The sequence below is a fragment of the Chiloscyllium plagiosum genome, chromosome 20, assembly GCF_004010195.1.
Source record: "Chiloscyllium plagiosum isolate BGI_BamShark_2017 chromosome 20, ASM401019v2, whole genome shotgun sequence".
Lineage (NCBI taxonomy): Eukaryota > Metazoa > Chordata > Chondrichthyes > Orectolobiformes > Hemiscylliidae > Chiloscyllium > Chiloscyllium plagiosum.
In genome coordinates, this window is record NC_057729.1 from 26,134,356 (window position 1) to 26,156,675 (window position 22,320).

The 22,320-nt window shown below is 41.0% G+C and overlaps 1 protein-coding gene across 6 annotated transcripts in view; it reads right to left on the bottom strand.

Moving 5' to 3' along the window:
- Positions 1–22,320, bottom strand: part of rtel1 (regulator of telomere elongation helicase 1) — a 160,229-nt gene that overhangs the window by 23,897 nt on the left and 114,012 nt on the right. For all 6 annotated transcript variants that reach the window (XM_043710324.1, XM_043710325.1, XM_043710323.1 and 3 more), the window contains 3 exons: positions 13,464–13,609; positions 5,130–5,213; positions 3,669–3,879 (listed from right to left, as the gene is read on the bottom strand). In XM_043710324.1, the coding sequence (XP_043566259.1) occupies positions 3,669–3,879; positions 5,130–5,213; positions 13,464–13,609 (441 nt within the window). The remainder of the gene's footprint in view (positions 1–3,668; positions 3,880–5,129; positions 5,214–13,463; positions 13,610–22,320) is intronic.

Consider the following 22,320-nt stretch of genomic DNA (forward strand, 5'->3'; position numbering starts at 1 on the left):
TAAATTTGTATGGGGTTATGCATGTTTCCATGTTTATAGCTAGTATAATGTATGTGTGCTTTGACTACTAACTGGGTTTTTGAAGGGTTTTAAAAATGAAACCATCATTTGATATTGATGGTTCATTTTTTTAAAGGGTGGGGGTGGGGGGACGTGTCACAAACATGATCCATTTTTCTAAAAGCTGTTCTTTTTCTCAAGAATACTGTGTTCTTGGTTTTTTTTCAGAGAGGTCATAAAACCCTCCCAGCTCTGGAGTGGCCAGTTTGGTACAGAGATGAAAAAGGACTGAGAGGCCTTTTGTTTACATGTAAACAGATGAGACTTCAGGCCAAAGTGGTCATGTTTTAGAAGTACCAGTATAATGAAATGGGAGTGGTCAGCTCTCTAGCTGAGTAGTTTAGTCCATAACTAGTTGGGAGTTCAGCTGTGTGGAAACAGGCTGGTAAACTCTCTCTCTCACCTGCTCTTCTAACTTCAACCTGTAAGCATTCGTTCCATTTTTACTGTTTTTTAAGGTGGTTTGCTTATTGGAACAGCACAATTAAGTCTAGTTTTGGATAGACTAAGTTCTGTAGGGGTTCTTTATTCTGTGAGGAGAAAGTGAGGTCTGCAGATGCTGGAGATCAGAGATGGAAATGTGTTGCTGGAAAAGCGCAGCAGGTCAGGCAGCATCTAGGGAACAGGAGAATCGACGTTTCGGGCATTAGCCCTTCTTCAGGAAGGGCTTTATTCTGTTCTTTGTATTTCACTGTGTAATTCTGTGAATAAGATTTTGTCCGACTTAAAACCTGGTAGTCAATCTCGCGAGCTTTCTCTGGGTAATTTTCAGTCTACACTTACCGAAACAAATTCTAAAATTATTAGATTAGATTCCCTACAGTGTGGAATCAGGCCCTTTGGCCCAACAAGTCCACACCGACCCTCTGAAGAGCAACCCACCCAGACCCATTCCCCTACATTTACCCCTGACTAATGCACCTAACACTACAGGCAATTTAGCATGGCCAATTCACACATCTTTGGATTGTGGGAAGAAACCAGAGCACATGGAGGAAACCCACGCAGATAAGGGGAGAATGTGCAAACTCCGCACAAAACAGTTGCCCGACCAGTGGCGTTCTGCAGGGATCGGTGCTGGCTCCAATGCTTTTTATCATTTATATAGATGATTTGGATGTGAATACAGGAGGTTTGGTTTGTAAATCTGCATTTGACACCAAAATTGGTAGTGTAGTGGACAGCGAGGAAGGTTACCTCAGAATACAATAGGACCTCGATCAGAGGGACTGATGGGGTGAGGAGTGGCAGATGAAGTTTAATTTAGCTAACTGTGAGGTATTACATTTTGGTAGGGCAAATCAGGACAGGGCTTACCTACTTAATGGTAACGTCTTGGGGAGTGGTGCCAAATAAAGAGACCTTGGAGTTCAGAGTTCCTCCAAAGTGCAATTGCAGATAGGATCATAAAGAGGTTCTTGGTATGCTTTCCTTTATTGGTCAGTGCATTGAGTATAGGAGTTGGGAGGTCATCTTGCGGCTGTATAGAACATTGATTAGACCACTTTTGGAATACTGCATACAATTCTGGTCTCCTTAATACAGCAAAGATGTTGTCAAACTTGAAAAGGATCAGAAAAGACTTACAAGAATGCTGCCAAGGTTGGGGGTTTTGAGCTATAGGGAGAGGCTGAATAGGCTACGGCTATTTTCCCTGGAGCATCGGAGCTGAGTGGTGACCTCATTGAGGTTTATAAAGTCATGAGAGGCATGGTTAGGATGAATAGTTAAGGGATTTTTTTCCAGGGTAGTAGCGTACAAAACTAGAGGGCATAGGTTTAAGGTGAGAGGGGAAAGATATAAAAGGAATCTAAGGGGCAACATTTTCATGCAGAGGAAGTGGTGGAGGCTGGTACAATTACTATATTCAAAAGGCATCTGGATCGGTATATGAATAGAAAGGATTTAGGAGGGATATGGGCCAAATGCTGGCAAATAGAACTTGATTAATTTAGGATATCTGGTCAGCGTGGATGACTTGGACTGAAGAGTCATTTCTGTGCTGTGCAGCTTTATGACTGTAAATGAATAAAGTCACACATTCATGTTAGGTATCATTTGCTGAAAAAAGAAAATCAAGGGGTCAACGGGTGTACAAGTGGGAAATGGGGACTCACTATCATAGATCAGAGAAAGGGAAAAGTGAGACTAGTTAAAATAATGAAGGTTTTTGATAAACAGGTTTTGATCAGATTTTTTCTTGAAATTCCTTTGTTCTTTTAGTGGTAAATTTATATTTGCTAATTATTGGCTAACTAATCAGAGGACAAATTTTCAATAATTGGGGGAAAAAAAACATTGTCACTGATTCATTAGCTAGTAACAAGAGCATATAAATTTAACACAAGAAACAAAAGGAAGAAGTTGTAAGATTTTGATTTAATAAGCAAAGACCACAGAAAACTCCAGGAAAATAATGGTGGATACAAAAAAACAACACAATATTCTCTCTGAGCACTGTCGATGTACCTACACTAGCTCAAGGTGATGACATGAGGGTAATGGAGGATGAGTAACCAATGTTGTTCTTGCCAGTGATGCCCACATCCCACGAAGCAATTAAACAAAACTGGTTTGTAATACATGTCTCTCACAGACAGGAACATAATAACAATCAGATGATCTATTTTAGTGATGTAATTGTTGGATGAATATTGGCTAGGACACTACGGATAATTGCTCACTCTTCTTCAATGTAACCCAAGAGGTAACCTGCTGCAATTATGAAGGAAATAGTCAATATTTCATAGGTAGCTTTTTCCTAGTCAGAGAATGGCAGATCTACTCAAGTCTGTGACATTATGTTCCATTCTGTCACCAAAGACTTCACCTGACAAGTGCGGCACGGTGGCTTATTGGTTAGCACTGCTGCCTCACAGCACCAGGGACCCGCATTCGTTTCCAGCCTCAGGTGACTGTCTGGGTGAATCTTGCACATTCTCCCCGTGTCTGCGTGGGTTTCCTCCGGGTGTTCCTGTTTCCACCCACAATCCAAAGATGGGCAGGTTAGATAAATTGGCCATGCTAAATTGCCCAAATTATTCAGGGATGCGTAGGTTAGGTGCATTAGTCAGGGTTAAAATGTAAAGTAGTAGGGGAATAGGTCTGGGTGGATTACTCTTAAGAGCGTCAATGTGGGGCCGAAGGGCCTGTTTCCACGCTGTAGGGAATCTATGGACTTCTATGAAGGGGCAGTGCGCTGAGAGCTTGTGATTTCAAACAAACTAGTTGGACTATAACCTAGATTAGAGTGGTGCTGGAAAAGAACAGCAGGTCAGGCAGCATCCGAGGAGCAGGAAAATCGATGTTTCAGGCAAAACCCCTTCATCAGGAATGAAGGCTTTTGCCCGAAACTTCAGTTTTCCTGCTCCTCGGATGCTGCCTGACCTGCTGTGCTTTTCCAGCAACACTCTAATCTAGACTCTGATCTCCAGCATCTGCTGTCCTCACTTTTGCCTAGACTGTAACCTAGTGTCATCGGACTATTGACCTTGTCAATAAAGAGCAGCAGACCGAAGTCATGCAATAATTTAACCGGATTTTGTATCAAAATATAGCTTTATAAATGTTATTTAACCACATAATAGCTAACCCTTACAATTAATTACCTCGCAGAAGATTGTGTTTTTTTGAATCTTCTGTAAAAAGCGCTGCCATTTCACCAAGCATGGTGTCAAAATCATCTGTCAACTTGTACTTTTGCATTGCATTGGTAAAACGCTCATAACTGGCATTGCTGAGAACCTCCTTGACAGCTACTATGAAAAATTTAGCTTTTTCTGCTTTTGTCTTCTCAGATAGTGGCAATACATCAAGCACCTAAAAACAAGATATAAACAATGAATTTATTTTTGTCAAAATAATTTAATTGACCACTAAAAAGATGAATTTGAACTGGAAAAGAAGCTATATCGTTACAAAGTGTTACAACACGGGGTAAACTCTCCTGCTTAATTTAAAACCAGCAACATAGAAAAGATTTATCCCGTGCAGTAATCTGTGAAAATTCAATAGGCCAAGTAGTTGTTAAAGTAAAAATGAACTTTATTTTTCAAGTATAATGATTAACTAACAACTATTTACAAGTCCTTCCTCTAACCTATCTTTTACCTTCCCTTCTATAATACCAGTCCAATAAAACTCCCAAACACACTTTACAAAACTTATCTCAAAACTAGACGGCTTTCAGTTTTCTCTGAATTCCTGTCTTCTTCTTGGGAAGTCTGCTTCACAGGTTTCTGATCGATTAAGGCACCTTTGAAGTGTGCAAATGTCATTTGCTTGACAGTTCTCCTCCTCGCTGTTCAACTTTCCCTGGTCTTATACCCCAAAGCATCGGATTGTGTCATTGGCTTTTAAGATTGTCAATATACTCAATTCAAACTTGATTGGTATTTTGTACTTTTCAGGGTATAATCTAAACTGATTGGCCTAATTCAAATCTCTTTTGTCATTCCAGGCAACCAGCTACCCCAGTAGCTGGAGTACATGTTACATCATGTCTTATTGAGAACACTTGGTGCTGTCATTGCTAGCTTTTACTCTCTTAAATGTATGTACACATACATCTTCATAACAAGAGACATTAATAGCCTCAACACAGTTTCATTTTAAAAGCTTCTAGTATTTTTAATTAGACAGAAAGGACTTAACACATTTCTACATGCAGACTTCAAAACATAACTAATTACACCACGTTTAAAACAAATAAAATTCAAATGCAATTTATTGCATTCATGAGGAAGCTATTCAAAATTAGGAGGTTCGGCACTACTGAATTAAATTAATAATCTATTGAAGAAGTGTTTTATGAAAACCATGTTTCTAAACTGGAAGAAAACCCCAACAGCTATTCAGACTGTCAAAGTAAACAATACACCTTTGGGTATTCTTACTTAGGTTACATACAAAGCAACTTGCGTTAAGAATCTCAAAAACAGAATTAACTTCAAGAGAGATTTTGTGACACACAAGTACACTGAAAAGCAGCTGTTATGTATTACGAAACTGTACTACTAGATTAAATACCAGTGTACTTATGTAATAGAGGACAAAAGAGACATACTCACATGATTGCTAACTAGCGTGATTTTTTTCCTCCCTCGCTGTTCACCTGTCACATGTTTAGAAGACACTGTTGGCATTTTAACCACCTACAGAAAACCAAATAATAGATTAACTGTTTGACATTCAACAAGTGACTTACTAGAAGTGATTCATTGACTGAAGTACTTTGGAAAATCCTGAATGTGAAAAGCATTAAATAAATCCATGTCATGATTATTTATCATTTTATATTTAGCTATTAGCAATGGTATAAATATTCCAAGGTTTTGAAAGCACAAAAATGCTTGACTGTCAATGGTGATGAAAAATCCACCTGATTCCTTTAACTTGTGGCAATGCTTTTAAGGAAGTCTAAAAGGACAAGTGAATGGACAATAAATGATGGGCTACTGAGGCACACTGAGGAGCAGGAGGACCTGCGAATGCATGATCTCTGAATGTGACTGGACAGGTAGATAATGTAGCCAAGAAAGCATACAGAAGATGGAGGGCTGGCAGGTGATGCAGCAACAGCATAAAACATTGGTTAGGTGATAGCCGAACTACCACATGTAGTTCTGGTCACCAAACAATAAGAAAAATATGACTGCATTAGAGAAGATACAGAGGACATTTTGTGAGGATGCTAAAGTCCAAAACTGAAGAAATTTAGTTAGGTGGAAAGATTAGATTGGTTAGGAGGCTCAGGGGACCCCCACTTGAAGCACACAAAATGACAAGGGATCTAAATAGAGCAGAAAGTAAGGTCATCCTTAGGAAGATATCTTTGGCTGAGAGGGTCTATAACTGGAGAGTATAGATCAAGGGGAAGAGTTAGGAAATTCAAAAAGGATTCAAGGGGAAATCCTTTCACTTAGAGGGTGGTGAGGATGTGGAACTCATTAACTGAAAAAGTGCGGGAAACCCACATAACATTTAACAAATATTCAGACACTATGCTCGACCACAGAGCTGCTGGGAAGCACCATACTTGTCAATCAATGCACGAAGCAATGTTTCTGCTTTCAGTATTGACCTTGGAGGGCTGCTCAGCAGCAAGACAGATTGTAGTAAACATTGCTTGGACATGTGTTTGAAATGTTGTATCCTTTGAAGCGATGGACTAAGAGCCAGAAAAGGGCATTAGTTTGAATGGGTGTTAAAGGGAAGAGCCTTCATCCAGAAAGTGATTCTGTTCTTTCTCCACCACTGCAGACAATGATGGATATCTGGTGTATTTAGTACAGTTCCTAATTTTGTTTTCAATTATTTGTTTTTTTTTCAATTGCATAATTTGTCAGTGGCAATAAGACGTAATTGCTCTGGAGACAGTTCAGAGAAGATTAACAAGATTAATTCTAGAGGTGAAAGGCTCGTCTTATGAGAGATTCAGCAGTTTAGGCCTGCATTCTCTGGAATTTAGAAGAATGAGAGGATATCTAATTGAGGAATAGAAGACATCAAAGGGGACTGATAGTGTTGAGACAAAGCAGATGTTTCCAAATGTGGGGTAATCTAGAACAAGATTATGGCTTTAAACTAAGGGATGGCAGATTTAAAACAGATGAGGGTGAATTATTTCTCACAAAGGATCGTGAATCTGTGGAATTCGTTGGGTTAAATGGTTTTAAGGAGTGGGCAGGAAAGTGCAATGGAGGCTGAAGTGAGATCAGTCACAATCATATTAACTGGCAGAGCAGGCTTAAGGGGCTAAATTGCTCTTCCTTGTTATGTTAGACAGTAAGACCAAAACATAGATGCAGAAATTAGGTCATTCGGCCCATCAAATCTGCTCTGTCATTCAATCACAGCTGTTAAGTTGATCAACCTCATTCTCCCACTTTTCTCCCTATAACCCTTGATCCTTTCGACAATCAAGAACCTATCTATCTCTGTCTTAAATATACTAAATGACCTGATTTCTACAGCCTTCTGTGGCAATGTTCTTATGATAGTTGGCAAGCAAGATATTCCTGCTGAATATTGTAATAAGTACCAAAAGTGGTGTATAAATTTGGAGGATTACATTAAATCTGGGTAAACTTCCAACTCACCAGTCCTCTGACTTCAAGGAAGAAAAAAGACTGATACCCCAATCCTGAACAAAAAAGTCATTTTGTGAGCTAACTGGCATTCTACTGTGCTTTACCTGATTTCTATTTAGTCTATTCCTTGCGCAAGGAAGAAACCCCATGAAACGAATGGTTGAAAATTAGGCAAAACAAACAAGCTGAAAAAAAGTAGTCAAACAAGTACAGCAGGAATTCTGAGACTGACAGCATGTGACACAGATAATGAAATTTTGCTGAGACACAAATTTTAACATGAAGCGTGATCAATGCATGATCACTACTTCCAGACTTATGTAAAAGCCAAAGCAATAGAAGTTGAGTTACTTTTTTTTAAAAATCTCTGTGAGCCTGTTCCACCATTCAATATTTGATTAATTATACAAATAAATCCAAATCCCTCTGAATCTCAACATTTCGATTCGATTTCTTTTAGATCAGATTACATTCCCTAGTGTGGAAACAGGCCCTTCAGCCCAACGACCCTCCAAAGAGTATCCCACCCAGATTAATTTCCTTACATTTTCCTCTGACTAATGCACCTAACAAAATGGGCAATTTAGCATGGCCAATTCACCTGACCTGCACATCTTTTGGATTATGGGAGGAAACCAGAGCACCCAGAGGAAACCCAAGCAGATATAGGGAGAATGTGCCAACTCCACATAGACAGACAGTCACCTGTGGCGAGAATTGAACCCGAATCCCTGTGAGGCAGCACTGCTAACCACTTTAGTAGTCTCTCACTTTAGAAAACATGGTGCTTTTCTGTTCTTCTTATTAAACAGCATAACTTTGTTCTAATCCACATCACGTAATCAATCTTTATCCCATCGCAGCTTCCTCACACACTTGAGAGTACCAAACATGGATATGTAACACTCAGGTGCGCTCAGTTAACTAATTGATATATAGGTACACGTTATATATAGCTGAGACTCAAGCACCGATTCTGTGGCACTATCCTAGTTGCAATGCTATGAAGATCTATTTCTTGGGCAACAAAACCTTAGAGTTCTTCCTGATAATGTAAATTAGTTAAATGTATTGCTTCTCAACTATCCTGCTAGTAACAATCTGAGAAAATAGGGATTCATGGGTGATTTTCTTTCTTCATCCTTTTCTGAACAGCAGGACAGTTTTGCCTTTGAACTCACAGAAGTCATTCTAGATTCAAAGGAATCGTGGAAGATAAAAACCCATACATCCCTTGGATGGAGTCCTATATAAGGGCCTGATCACAGGGACTATGGTGAGACATCTGAGAGAGGTTCAGCAAGACCTTGCATGACATCCAGAGTCAAAAGGTGTAGCGCTGGAAAAGCACAGCAAGTCAGGTAGTATCCATGGAGGAGGAGAGGTGATGTTTTGGGCAGAGGCCCTTCATCAGCCCATACTCCTGATGAAGGGCTTAAGCACAAAACATTGACTCTCCTGTTCCTCAGATGCTGCCTGACCTGCTATGCTTTTCCAGAGCCACACTTTTTGACTCTGACTCGCCAGCATCTGCAGTCCTCACTCCCTCCTACTTGCGTGATGTCTAGGTCAACTAACTGCATTTTCCATCAAAGTCCCAGGCATCAAAATGAGATTCTTGCAAGCCAGCGGCCAGATGCCGATTAAAGGGGATTACTGTTTGCCGTCACCCTCATAAATTGACACCTCACCTCATTAATATACAGCTTTCTATCCTACCAGCTATTGCAAGGAGAATTATTGACAAGAATGTCAGATCAGGTACTTGGTGACTCCAGCTTATTGTTTGCTCATCTAGATGTCCATGCTTGGAAACCAGACACCAACCTGTCAGGACACTCAGACGGCAGCAATCATAACCACACCACATCAATTGACCTTGGCACTGGACACTTGCTACTCTCTCAGCATCATCATGGTACATCTCCAATCCACCTACAGTACATTTCTGCAACTCAAGCTTATCAGCAACTGTGACCGCAATGTTCCTGCAAAGGACACACTGTGCACAGCAATAGACATGCAATTCATGGACTGGACAACGTTGCACCTCAGGGCTCTTCACTTCCTCTCTTAGCACTCACTCACTTTGAATCTACCTCGATGCTCACAGCATCTCTGCCATCCATTTTTACACTTTGCAGCTTCAGGCAGAGATACCAGGTTCAAGATGCTGATGTGCCATCGTCACTGTCAGTGGGACTCAATTAAATCAGGGAGGACAGGCTTCAACCAGGGAATCCCAGCAAAGTAAGCCAAGGGCAGTCTCTGATATCAGGCCAGAGGTTTGGACATGGTCAGCCAGCTGCCCAAGGCTTTCAAGGTCAGGATGCTCTCCTCAAACTGTGAGCAGTCAAATGTCAGGCTCTTGATATCTTGACTCTTTATGGTCTATTGTGGTGAGTTTTCTCCTGGATAGAGAGAAAGGTAAGTATTAAAAGAGAAGAAAAAAGAAAAGCACTGAGGTCTCCCACCAGAGTGAGCAGGCAGCAGAGAGGGCTGCGGGGTTAGCGGTGTGGGAGTTTGGGATGGATCACAGTGACGGAGAGCATTAATAATGAGAGTAGTAACCATGAGGCTTTGTGGGAGGTGGGTATAACAGCAGAGAGATGATGGCAGAAATTACCCTGGGGGAGGAGGAGACGGTGATTGAGATTCCTACACTGCTGAGCACTGCACCAGATGGTAGGTGTGGACCAGGCTGGTGGTGTCTGGTCACTTCCTCTTCTCAACCATGCCTGAGGCAAGTGTTACAAACAGAGCAGGGTAGCTCCGGACTGGCAATTCTTGTCCAGGTGCCGGATGGCTTTTCCAAGGTGGCGCCAGTGTCAGGGTTTGCTGTCCATTCCAGGATATTTGGCAGTGGCAAGTTCTTCTGGATAGGGAAAGTGGTAGAATTGTCCAGAGTGTGGTGCTGGAAAAGCACAGCAGGTCAGGTAGCATCGGAACAGCAGGAGAATCAATATTTCAGGCAAGAGCCCTTCATCAGGGCGGCACAGTGGTTAGCACTGCTGCTTCACAGCGCCAGAGACCCGGGTTCAATTCCTGCCTCAGGCGACTGACTGTGTGGAGTTTGCACATTCTCCCCGTGTCTGCGTGGGTTTCCTCCCACAGTCCAAAAATGTGCAGGTTAGGTGAATTGGCTGAGCTAAATTGCCCATAGTGTTAGGTGAAGGGGTAAATGTAGGAGAATGGGGTCTGGGTGGGTTGCGCTTCGGCGGGTCGGTGTGGACTTGTTGGGCCGAACGGCCTGTTTCCACACTGTATCTAATCTAATCTAATCAGGAATTTGCCTGAAACGTCGATTCACCTGCTCCTCGGATGCTGCCTGACATGCTGTGCTTTCCAGCACCACACTCTACTCTGATCTCCAGCATCTGCAGTCCTCACTTTCTCCGAGTGGTAGAATTGGTCTGGCATCAGACATGACGGACCCAATACGGGCATCATGGGTAGTTAATGAGACATATTCGAGAAGACAGAGCAAGAAATTGACATTTCCCCCACTGTTGCCACTTCTTTTAAAACCCTACTTAATAAGTCATTAGGATGCAGGGACTAATTTACCAGTTTTTAAAACAAAAATAATTATTTTAAGTTCCTCCTCCTCATTATTTCTGTTGGACTTTGAAGGAGAAAATATATGACAAGGACATGGGGAAAGAGTCAGAAAGTGGGACTTCCTAGATTTCACTTTGAAAGAGCTAGTGCAAACTTCTTAGGTAAAATGGCCTCCTTCTGTCCTGTAATATTACAGCAAATCTCCAAGAAAAGGAAGAGTTCCTTGGTTAGCGGTCACACCATGAGTAGTCAAATGAAAATAATTTGATTGCTACTGTGGGTGTGGAGAGAAGGGCACATAAGTCACAAAAGGAAACAGCTAATGTCTCGAACAGTTTCATAAGTATTCAGCACTCATGCTATTTTTGATACAATCAAAGGCAGCAACTAAAGATGGAAAATATATAAGTAATGTCATGATGCAAGTGTGAATCAAGATGTGGGGAAAGAGCTAACAGCAGATATACTGTGGTATTTGGAAACTCAACACAGAGGGAAAAATAGTCAGTCATTCTGTAACCACAAGCATAATGCATTATCCACAAATTAGCTCCAAGGTCCAAGAAAGAGACACCAGGATCTACTTTAGAGACAGAGAACTGTGCAGACAGGCCAACTAATAGCTTTATTTAATTCTCAGCTGAGCCCAATTCTATATGGGAGGTTTCAACATTACTGGAGAAAGAATGAATTGCCTTAACATATTGCAGATTTATAGCATTAACACTGCAGCTTTAGTTGTAGGAAATATTAGTTATAGAAACGTAAACCAGGTTTTTGCCATCATTTACAACGAGGGAGATACTAATTCAGGATATTAATACACATTTGCCACTACAAGTCAGGAAACAGGCAGAACAATTACGTAACCTAAAAAGAAAGGAAACAGCTGAGAAAAATTACACTTAGATTTATTGTTAGAACAATAAAAGTCAAAAGCAAGGGCACTCGTCATCAAAAGTAACTGATTTTCAATAGACTTACCAAGTAAATGGAAGAATATTATTGGCAAACATAATTGTAGATTAGAAAGCCACTCAAGTAGCTCATCGATACAGGAGAAAATGAGGAAAAGTGGAAAAGCAGTAGTGTTAGAAGATTCGTTAGTTAGGGGAACAGACAGACATTTCTGCACCATCGACAGGACATCGACATGGAATGAACTGCCAGAGGAGGTGGTGGAGGCTGGTACAATTACAATATTTAAAAGGCACCTGGATGGGTACATGAATAGGAAGGGTTGAGGGGGATATGGGCCAAGTGCTGACTAGAGTAATTTAGGATGTCGGATTGGCCGAAGGGTCTGTTTCCATGCTGTACATCTCTATGACTCTATGCTAAGCAAGTGCACACAGAAATAGGAATGTGCAACTAGAAAGATGGTGCAGAAGGGAGAATGTAATATTCCCAGGACGCTGAAGCTATTTTGTTTTGCAGGGAAGGCATATATAATGAGAAAAAGTATTAAAAAGGGGAATTTGAAACATATTTTCCAGACAGTATTTGGTTAGAATGTGAGATCTACTACAGCAAAACATAGTCTGAAAGAATATTAGCTGGTTACTTCAGAATAGTTTATATTAAATAACTTGAGGAGATTAGATGGTTCATAAGGAAATTAGATGTGTATGTTTTAAAAAAAGTCATAGGACTTTCAACTATTGTGCATTCTTAATTGGTCTTGCAAACATGATGACAAGTCATTTCTGTAAATTGTTACAGCCCACCATCTCCATTATGTAGAGATTCTCAGGACTTTGTCTCAACAAAATAAAGGAATAGGCTTCCTTTTTCTGATTCAAATTCTTCAAGTATCTGCAAAGCTGATTGTAACGTAAACTGATTAAAACAAAGTTAAAAATCACACAACAAGTTATAGTCTAACAGGTTTAATTGGAAGCACACTAGTGTGCTTCCAATTAAACCCGTTGGACTATAACCTGGTGTTGTGATTTTTAACTTTGTACACCCCAGTCCAACACCAGCATCTCCAAATCATGATTAAAACAAAGCCCAGATCCCAGAACAAATAACAAAAACATGTTTGCCTCAGGTCCATGACTAAGACAAGTGAATATGAGAAGCTCGAGGCAATACTCAGCCACACACAAGAGCTGAAACTAGCATAAATTTTAAAGGTGGAGTAATTCAATCCTTAGAGATAGAAAATCACAACAAACCTTCAATTTCCCCTCACTAGATTAAAATAGTTCATTATGAGTCATTGTATCAAGCGATCTAATGAAGTACGGATGAAAATCCCTCTGATTATTGTATAAGCAAGTGGGGACAAGTTCAATAGCTTAAAACTTAAAAACATAACAGATGACTAATATGCATCTCATCTGCGGTTGTTAGGAGTATGTTCGTCGAGCTGGGTAGTTGGTTTGCAAACGTTTCATCCCCTTTCCAGATGACATCTTCAGGGCTGTGGAGCCTCTGGTGAAGCACTGTTGTCCCATCTCGGTTGGAATTTAGTTGATTTCATTCCCGCTGCTTCTGGTTGCTGATCACTATATACCAACCACTGCAAGGAACAACCGGCATCCGGAATCAGCCGGAACGGAACCAACTAAATTCCATCCGAGACAGGACAGCAGCACTTCACAGGAGGCTCCACAGCACCGAGGAAGTCACCGAGAAAGGGGACAAAGCGTTTGCAAACCAACTCCTCAGCTTGTCAAACATATCCGTAAGAACTGCAACCAGTGCCTGAGCCACAAACCTTCACACAAACCTTGTACATCTTACCTTTTTTCCACTTTCATCAACCTTTAGTTCACTGTGCTCTAGTGCATCAAGCAGACTCACAGGCTTTTTTCTTGTCTTCTCATTTGTTTTCTCATATTCAATGCAGATCTTGGTCATGCCATCCCCTCCACAAGACTCAACACCATCTGTATATAAGTAAATCAGTCCAAATTAGTAATATTTGGTTTTAAATAATTTAAAGATAATTTAGTAACATTATTGGGTATGTAGGGAGTTGTTTGCATATGAATTAGGAACAGCTGTACACCATTTAGTCCATCAAGCCAGCTCCCCCGTTCAATAACATTAGGGCTGTTTGGATTCCACATTCTCGCCTATCCCAGATAGATTCTTAAGCAAAGATAATCAATAATCTGGCTTCCACTGATATCGCGGGCAGACAGTTCCAAAGACTCTCAAACCTCAAACAACAGATTTCTCCTCATTTTTGCTTGAATGGAGATACCTCACTTTAAACCCACGTGCCCTAGTCCTAGTCTCTCCCAATTCATTTCAGCACCCACCCTGTCAGGAACTTATATATTTAATAAGATTGCCTCTTCTTTTAAACTCCAATGTATACAGGCCCAGCCTTCCCAATCTTTTCCTCATAAAACTGTCACAAAGCTGATCCTTTTTTCCTAAAGGCTGTTCCTTTTTTCAAGGAACCTTGATTTTTCTCAGAGGGGTCATAAATCAGCTCCTGGCTTGGAGGTGACTAGTTTGGTACAGAGACGAAAAAGGATGTTGAGAGGCCTATTGTTCATATAAATAGATGAAACTTGAGGCCAAAATGGTCATGTTTTAGAAGTGACCTGTATAATGAAAGGGGAGTGGTCAGCTCGCTAGCTGGGCAGTTCAGTCCAGAAGTAGTTAGGAGTTCAGCTGTGTGGAAACAGGCTGGTAAACTCTCTTTCCTTCTGCCCTTCTAACTTCAACCTGTAAGTATTTGCTCCATTTTTACTGTTTTTTTTAAAAAGGGTTTACTTATTGGGACTGCTGTGTATATTCGGAATAGCTTAATTAAGTCTAGTTTGCATAAATTGTGCTCTGTATGGTTTCTTTATTCTGTTCGTTGGGTTTCATTGTGTAATTTTGTGAATACATTTTTGTCTGTTTCAAAACCTGGTAGTCAACCTTGCTAACTTACTCTGGATAATTTTTATGCTTACCCAAACAAATTCCAAAGTTATGGTCTGGATTATCTGTTTAAGGATGCTTTGCGTGGTCTGGCCGAGTTCATAACAGACTAGGGGCTCTTTGCGGGATTTTAAACAGCAAGTGGTACATAAAGATAAAGTACCTTGGTTTGGTTTGGTTGCGTAGACAAAGCTTGGGACACTAATGGATCTTTCAGTTGCCAAAAGTTTTCCGGAAGTGGATGCGGTGGCTTTGGAAGTTTTGCAAAAAGGGGAATAAGACCAAGCTGCAGGATGAGCAGACAAGCTGGGATTGGAGCTGCCTGCTTCTGTGAGGAAAGGAGAAATAACTACAGCAGTAGCTCAGCATTTAAACCTGCCAGAGAAGCTATCAAAGTCTATAGAGATAGCAAGAATTCAGTTGCAAATGAAGCAGCTTGAGTTAGAGGGGAGTGATGAGGAAAGGGCAGCAGACTTGAAACAGTTTGAGTTACAATCAAAAGCAGAAGAGAGGGAAACAGAAAGAGCTTTTGAACTTCAGAAACTGACACTTAAAAAGGAAAGTTAGCTTAAAAGGCTGGAGATAAAGGCTGAAGGTAACCTTAGCGAGGAAGTAGTGCAAACTCATTTGGAAGAACAGAAAGTTAAAATGACAAGGTTAGCAGCTGAAGTGGCTAATGATTATGAGCTGGTTCATAAAACACAGTTTCACTTCCAGAACTAATTTCAGTCCATGAGGGACAGAAATTAGGGCAAAGAGAAATCCTCACATGGAAAGGGAAAAGTAGGTCTCAGTGAAAATCATAAGGATAACTTACCACAAGGTAAAAAAGAAACACTTGAGGGGGACAAAGAAGTTAAAAAGATCCGGTGTTTTCATTGTAATAAAGTGGACTACACAAAATCACAGTGTTGGTGGGCTAGGAGAAAGCCAGATGGAGGAAAACCAGACAAGCCTGGGAGTTTTGTTGAATGGAGTAACAAAAAGCACAAGGGAAGCTAGACAACTGTCTCAGAGTGTACAAGATGATCAGAGGTTGATTAAGGTGGAAGTGCCAGATCTGCTTAAAAAATATACATGCAAGGGTAAACTTTATTCACATAGGCCAGGGGTAGCAGGTAAAGAGGTTACAATATTAAGGGACACAGTCAGTAATGCTGAAGGATGAGGAGATATGTACTCCTGAGGGACTATTGCCAGAAAAGGTCCTGGTAACAGGAATTCATGGTGAGACAAAAAGTGCCCAATTATATAAAGTGAGGCTAGCGAGTCCAGAGAAGAGTGGAGAATTTGTGGTAGGAGTACTGGACAAACTCTCAGGAATACAATTTGTCCTTGCAAATGATATAGCGGATTCACCGGTAGGCACGCTGCCTACTCTCGTTGAAAAGCCAGTGGAGGTGCAGGCAACTGAAGAAATGAATTATGTTTTTCCAGGACTTTTCCCAGATTGCATGATCACAAGATCACAGAAGCACAGGTTGAAGCAGGAGAGATCAAAACACACAGATAAGGAAGCTGACATAGCTTTATCAAAGTTGAAACTTTATTGCTGGAACAGCACAGCAGGTCAGGCAGCATCCAGGGAATAAGAGATTCGACGTTTCGGGCACAGGCCCTTCTTCCTGAAGAAGGGCCTGTGCCCGAAACGTCGAATCTCCTGTTCCCTGGATGCTGCCTGACCTGCTGTGCTGTTCCAGCAATAAAGTTTCAACTTTGATCTCCAGCATCTGCAGACCTCACTTTCTCCTCGATAGCTTTATCAAAGACTTTTTTGATCAGATAAGTAGGACAGAGCAAGAGCAAATAAGTAAACATGCAAGTGTCTTTCGCTCTGCTACGCTTATTGAGTTACAGCAGAAAGATGAGATGTTAAAACAGTTGCATCAAAAGGCATATAGAGAGGAGAGTGAATGCATCCCTGTGTTTTATTACTCAACAAATAGTGTCTAAATGAGGAAATAGAGACAATCACACATTCGAGCAGATGAGAAATGGCAGAAGTTCAGATTGTTTTGCCAGTAGGGTATAGGTGCATGGGCTACCACTTGGAGGTCATTTAGGGGTGAGGAAAACACTGGCCAAAATACAAAGATACCTTTATTAGCCTGGACTACACAAAGATGTAGTTTAATTTTGCCAGACATGTTATACATGCCAGTTAATCAGAAAACCACAGGCAGTAATAAAATCTGCAGCTTTGATACCTATCCCAGCATTTGAGGAACCTTTCACAAAAGTCGTAATTGCTTGTGTCGGTCCCCTAACTCGAACAAAAAGTGGGAATAAGTATTTATTAACAATAATAGATGTGCCGATTAGATTTCCAGATGCACCATCACAGCTAAAAAGGTTGCAGAAGAATTACTTAAATGTCTTACTAGATAAATACTACCAATACAGATCCAGTCAGATCAAGGATCAAATTTCACATCCAAACTATTCAAGGAGGCTATGGATAACTGGGGAATAAAGCAATTCAAATCTACAGCGTACCATCTGGAATCGCAGGGAGCGCTAGAGAGATGGCATCAAACACTAGAGACCATGTTAGGGCTAATGGTCAGGATTATCCAGATGATTAGGATAAGGGAGTTCCGATTGTACTTTTTACAATCGGAGAGGCACTGAATGAATCAACCAAATTCAGTCCATACGAATTAATTTTTGGGCATGAAGTAAGAGGACCATTAAAATTGATGAAGGAGAAATTAATAAGTCAGAATTCAGAGACCACCCATTTGGACGATGTGTCAAATTTTAGAGAACTATTACACAAAGCTGGAGAGTTGACTAGACAGGATACAATGAAACAGGAAGCAGATAAGAAATCACAAAATTGCAATTTTGCAATTGGGGATAAGCTATTGGTGTTACTTCCAGTGACAGTTGGACCTTATCAAATCGAGGAAATCGAGTGAAGTGAACTACTTGATAAGGACTCCAAACAGGAAGAAATCTCAGTGTGTGTGTCATGTGAACATGTTTAAAAGCTATTTTGATAGTGAAGGAAAGCAAGAGGAGAAGGTGTTAATGATTACAGCAGAGGAGGAGGAACCAAATTCAGAGAATTCTGAATTGGACATTCCTCAAATTCCAACGGTTATGTGTGGACTTAAGTCAACACCATTATAAAGACTGATGCATATCCAATCTCACAGTTGGAGGACTGTGTTCAAAAAGTGGGACAAGCAACTGACATTTCGAAGTTGGACTTGCTCAGAGGCTTTTGGCAAGCACCTCTGTCAGACAACAAAGGCAATTTCAGCTTTCGTAATGCCAAATGGAAGTCATGCCATTGGTATGAAATGTTGCTGGAGCGTTTTTCAGAGACTGACTAATAAGGTCATTGCTGGATTACCCAACTGCGTGGTGTATATTGATTTTAATCCCACATGAAAGGAACATTTACAGCATTTATTGGACTTGTTCAATTGACCTCAGAAGGCAGGCTTGGTGCCAACTTAGCTAAAAGTGAATATGCCAAAGCTCATGTCACCTTTCTGGGTCAGGTTCAAGAATGTGGTGCTGGAAAAGCACAGCAGGTCAGGCAACATCCAAGGAGCAGGAGAATTGATGTTTCGGGCATTAGCCCTTCATCAATATTCTCAATTCTAATCTCCAGCATTTGCAATCCTTACTTTCTCCTTCCTGGGCCAGGTTAATGGACATAGACAAATGGCCCCATGTGATGTGAAAATGAAAGTAAGCAGGTAATTTCTCACACCCTCAAAAAATAGGTTCCTGGGATTGCATGAATTTTACCAAACGTTTGTGCCCAACTGTAGCATGTGGCTGCCCCACTCACTGAATTGTTAAAATAACGGCAAGAAGTTTCAGTGGACAGCAGACTGTCAAATGGCATTTGACAGCCTAAACACTATGTTAACCACTGTCCCAGAATTAACCACACTGGATTACACAAACCCGTTAAAGGTGGCTATCGATGCCAGTGATGTGGGTGTCGGTGTGGTGCTCCTGCAGGAGGATGACGAGGGAATAGAAAGACCCACTGGGTATTTGCTCAGGATGTCGAACATTCATCAACAGAAATATTCAACAGTGGAGAAAGAGACTTTAAGCTTTGTGCTGGCATTACAACATTTCAGTGTTTATATTACCAGCAATGCACCTGAGACAATTGTACAAACTGATCAAAACATATTGACATTTGTGGAAACATTTAAGGACAAAAATGCCAGACTGTTTGGGGGAGCTTGTTGTTGCAGCCATTCAATCTGACAATTGTGTATGTGGCAGGTCGCGAAAATGTGACTGCTATTGCGTTACGGAGTCTCGAATGAGATATGGAGGTGTTTGGTGGCAGGTGTGCCATGGTATGAATTTGCATTTGGTTGTGTATGTTTGCTGGGTTTTTGAAGGTTTTGTTTACCATCTATTGGTATTGATGGTTCATTTGTTTTGTAAGGGGGTTGGGGGGAGGGGAAGTGTCACAAAGCTGGTCCTTTTTTTAAAAAAAAGCTGTTCCTTTTCTCAAGGATACTGTGTCCTTGGTTTATTTTCCAGAGGAGTCATAAAACCCTCCAAGCTCTGGGGTGACTAGTTTGGTACAGAGATGAAAAAGGATGTTGTGAGGCCTTTTGTTTATATCTTCGAGGAGAAAGTGAGGTCTGCAGATGCTGGAGATCAAAGTTGAAACTTTATTGCTGGAACAGCACAGCAGGTCAGGCAGCATCCAGGGAACAGGAGATTCGACGTTTCGGGCACAGGCCCTTCTTCAGGAATGAGCAGAGAGTGTTCAGCAGGAGAAGATAAAAGGTAGGGAGGAGGGACTTGGAGGAGGGGAGTTGGAAATGTCTTCTTCTTGACCTCTCCGCCTCCACCCTACTCCGACCTATCACCCTCACCTTGACCTCTTTCCACCTATCACATTTCCAACGCCCCTCCTCCAAGTCCCTCCTCCCTACCTTTTATCTTCTCCTGCTGAACACTCTCTGCTCATTCCTGAAGAAGGGCCTGTGCCCGAAACGTCGAATCTCCTGTTCCCTGGATGCTGCCTGACCTGCTGTGCTGTTCCAGCAATAAAGTTTCAACTTTGATATCCAAATGAATCCAACAAGAACTGGACCAAGCATATGTGGTACTCATAATCTTCTTCATCCTAAGTATACGCATGATTTTACTACAACTGCTAAGTATTTCATCAGTAATATTTTCAGCAACATAACACAAAACATCGCAGATAAGAAAAACTGCAGCATATTAACATGCCAAATTTCCCCTAAAGTAAATGCATTAAAATTCCATCAAATTTGACAATATTGTTATGTATTTGGCTTTAAGGGGTTAACACGTAGGGGGTTCCATACAACAGCCAAGCAGGGTGAGATCAATAGTTGTGATGTTGAGAAGATATGCTCTTCTTCATTAGGGTAAATAAAACCACAGAAAGTAGACAAAATCAAACACAAAATATTGCTGAGGAAAGGAGTGAACAAAGACAGAAATGGGAACTATTTAAATGTAAATCTATGATTCGCTCCAGTAATAATATCTAACAATATTCAATATCTAGGATCATACCAAAAGAGTACTTTGAAGTATTAAAGGGATTTTCTGCTATCTAGTGATCTCTGAGGCATGAAGTTTCCCTTTCTTGATATGTGCAAGATCAAGACAAACACTAGGCATACAGTAACAGTGATATCACCGCAGGGAGTTGGCAGCCAATTACACTGAAGTATTCTCAAACAGCAAATCAGCCAGTGTAGTTGCGGAAGATGGATTGTTCCACATACCCTACGAAGAGGCAGGCATAGCTGGAGCTCCGCCTCCATCCTACTCCGACCTATCACCCTCACCTTGACCTCTTTCCACCTATCACATTTCCAACGCCCCTCCTCCAAGTCCCTCCTCCCTACCTTTTATCTTCTCCTGCTGAACACTCTCTGCTCATTCCTGAAGAAGGGCCTGTGCCCGAAACGTCGAATCTCCTGTTCCCTGGATGCTGCCTGACCTGCTGTGCTGTTCCAGCAATAAAGTTTCAACTTTTGTTTAAATGTAAACAGATGAGACTTCAGGCCAAAGTGGTCATGTTTTAGAAGTGATCTGTACAATGAAAGGGGAGTGGTCAGTTCTCTAGCTGAGTAGTTCAGTCCAAAACTAGTCAGAACTTCAGCTGTGTGGAAACAGGCTGGTTAGCTCACTCTCTCCTTCTGCCCTTCTAACTTCAACCTGTAAGTATTTGTTCCATTTTTGCTGTTTTTTTTAAACGGGGTTTGCTTATTGGGACTGTTGTGTATATTCGGAATGGCATAACTAAGTCTAATTTGAATAGACTGAGTTCTGGAGGAGTCCTTTATTCTGTTCTTTGCATTTCATTGTGTAATTTTGTGAATAAATGTTTGTCTGTTTTAAAACTCGGTTATCAACCTAGCTAACTTATTCCGGATAATTCTCACTGTACACTTACTGAAACAAATTGCCAAGTTATGGTCTATGTTGCCTGTTTCAGAATGTTTTGAGTAGTCTGGCCTAGTCAATAACAAAACTCCTTCCCTCATAACCCCTTCATCACAATAATCATTCCAGTTCATTCCTGGCTGAACAGCATCTGACACATTTTTATCCTTTCCTTAATCAGGAGACCAAAACTATTCAATGTACTCCAGATGTGGTGCTAGCTAGTTGGTCCAATGGGTCTGTTTTCTGTGTTCTATTGCTCTATGTGATCTCACCAATACCACAAATAAGTGTACCAAAACTTGCCTATTTTTAATATTCCAATCTCACTACAATAAATAACAATATCCCACTTGGTTCCCTCACAATGTTCCCCCTAAGTTATGAGGCTGCATTGTCACTCAGAGACATGCGTGCTGATTAGCATGTGGATGCACTGACTTCTGGAAGCTGATGCCACACACAGACGTCTAAGGTCTACAAAGTGGCAGAGGGAAGGTATGCTCCCTTATCACTAGCTGAAACTGCAAATTCACTTTTTGTGATTAATACAAAAGGATTCTGCAATTTTTTCCCCCATTTAAATAATGTGCTGCTTTACCTTTCAACTTAAAGTGGACAATTCACTTTATCCTAATTATATTCTACTTACCAACTTTATGCCCATTCAATTAACTGATCAATATCACTTTGTACACTCCTTGTTTCCTCTTCTCAATTTACCTTCTTCGCTATTTTATATCAACAGCAAATTTAGCAGTCATACCTTCTACCTATTCAAGCAAATCATTGATATAAATCAGAAGTAGTTTAGGCCTCCCACTTACCCTCATGCCATTCCATTCATCACATCTGGGCATAGATTTAGGTTGAGAGGGGAAAGATTAAAAAATAGAGACCAACTTTTTCACACACAGGGTGGTACGTGCATGGAATGAGCTGCCAAAGGAAGTGTTGGAGGCCGGTACAATTGCAACATTTAAGAGGCATTTGGATGGGTATATGAATAGGAAGGGTTTGGAGGGATATGGGCCAGGTGCTGGCAGGTGGGACTAGATTGAGTTGGGATATCTGTTCGGCATGGACGGGTTGGACCGAAGGGTCTGTTTCCATGCTGTACATCTCTATGACTCTAACTGAAAATGATCCCTTATTCCAACTGCCCATTCTAATATCTTATCTTCTACATCAAGAGATCTTATTTTACACGATGACCTTTGATGTTTCAAATGCCTTCTGGAAATTTAAATGTAGTATATCCACCACTTCTCCATTATTCACATTGCTTGTTACA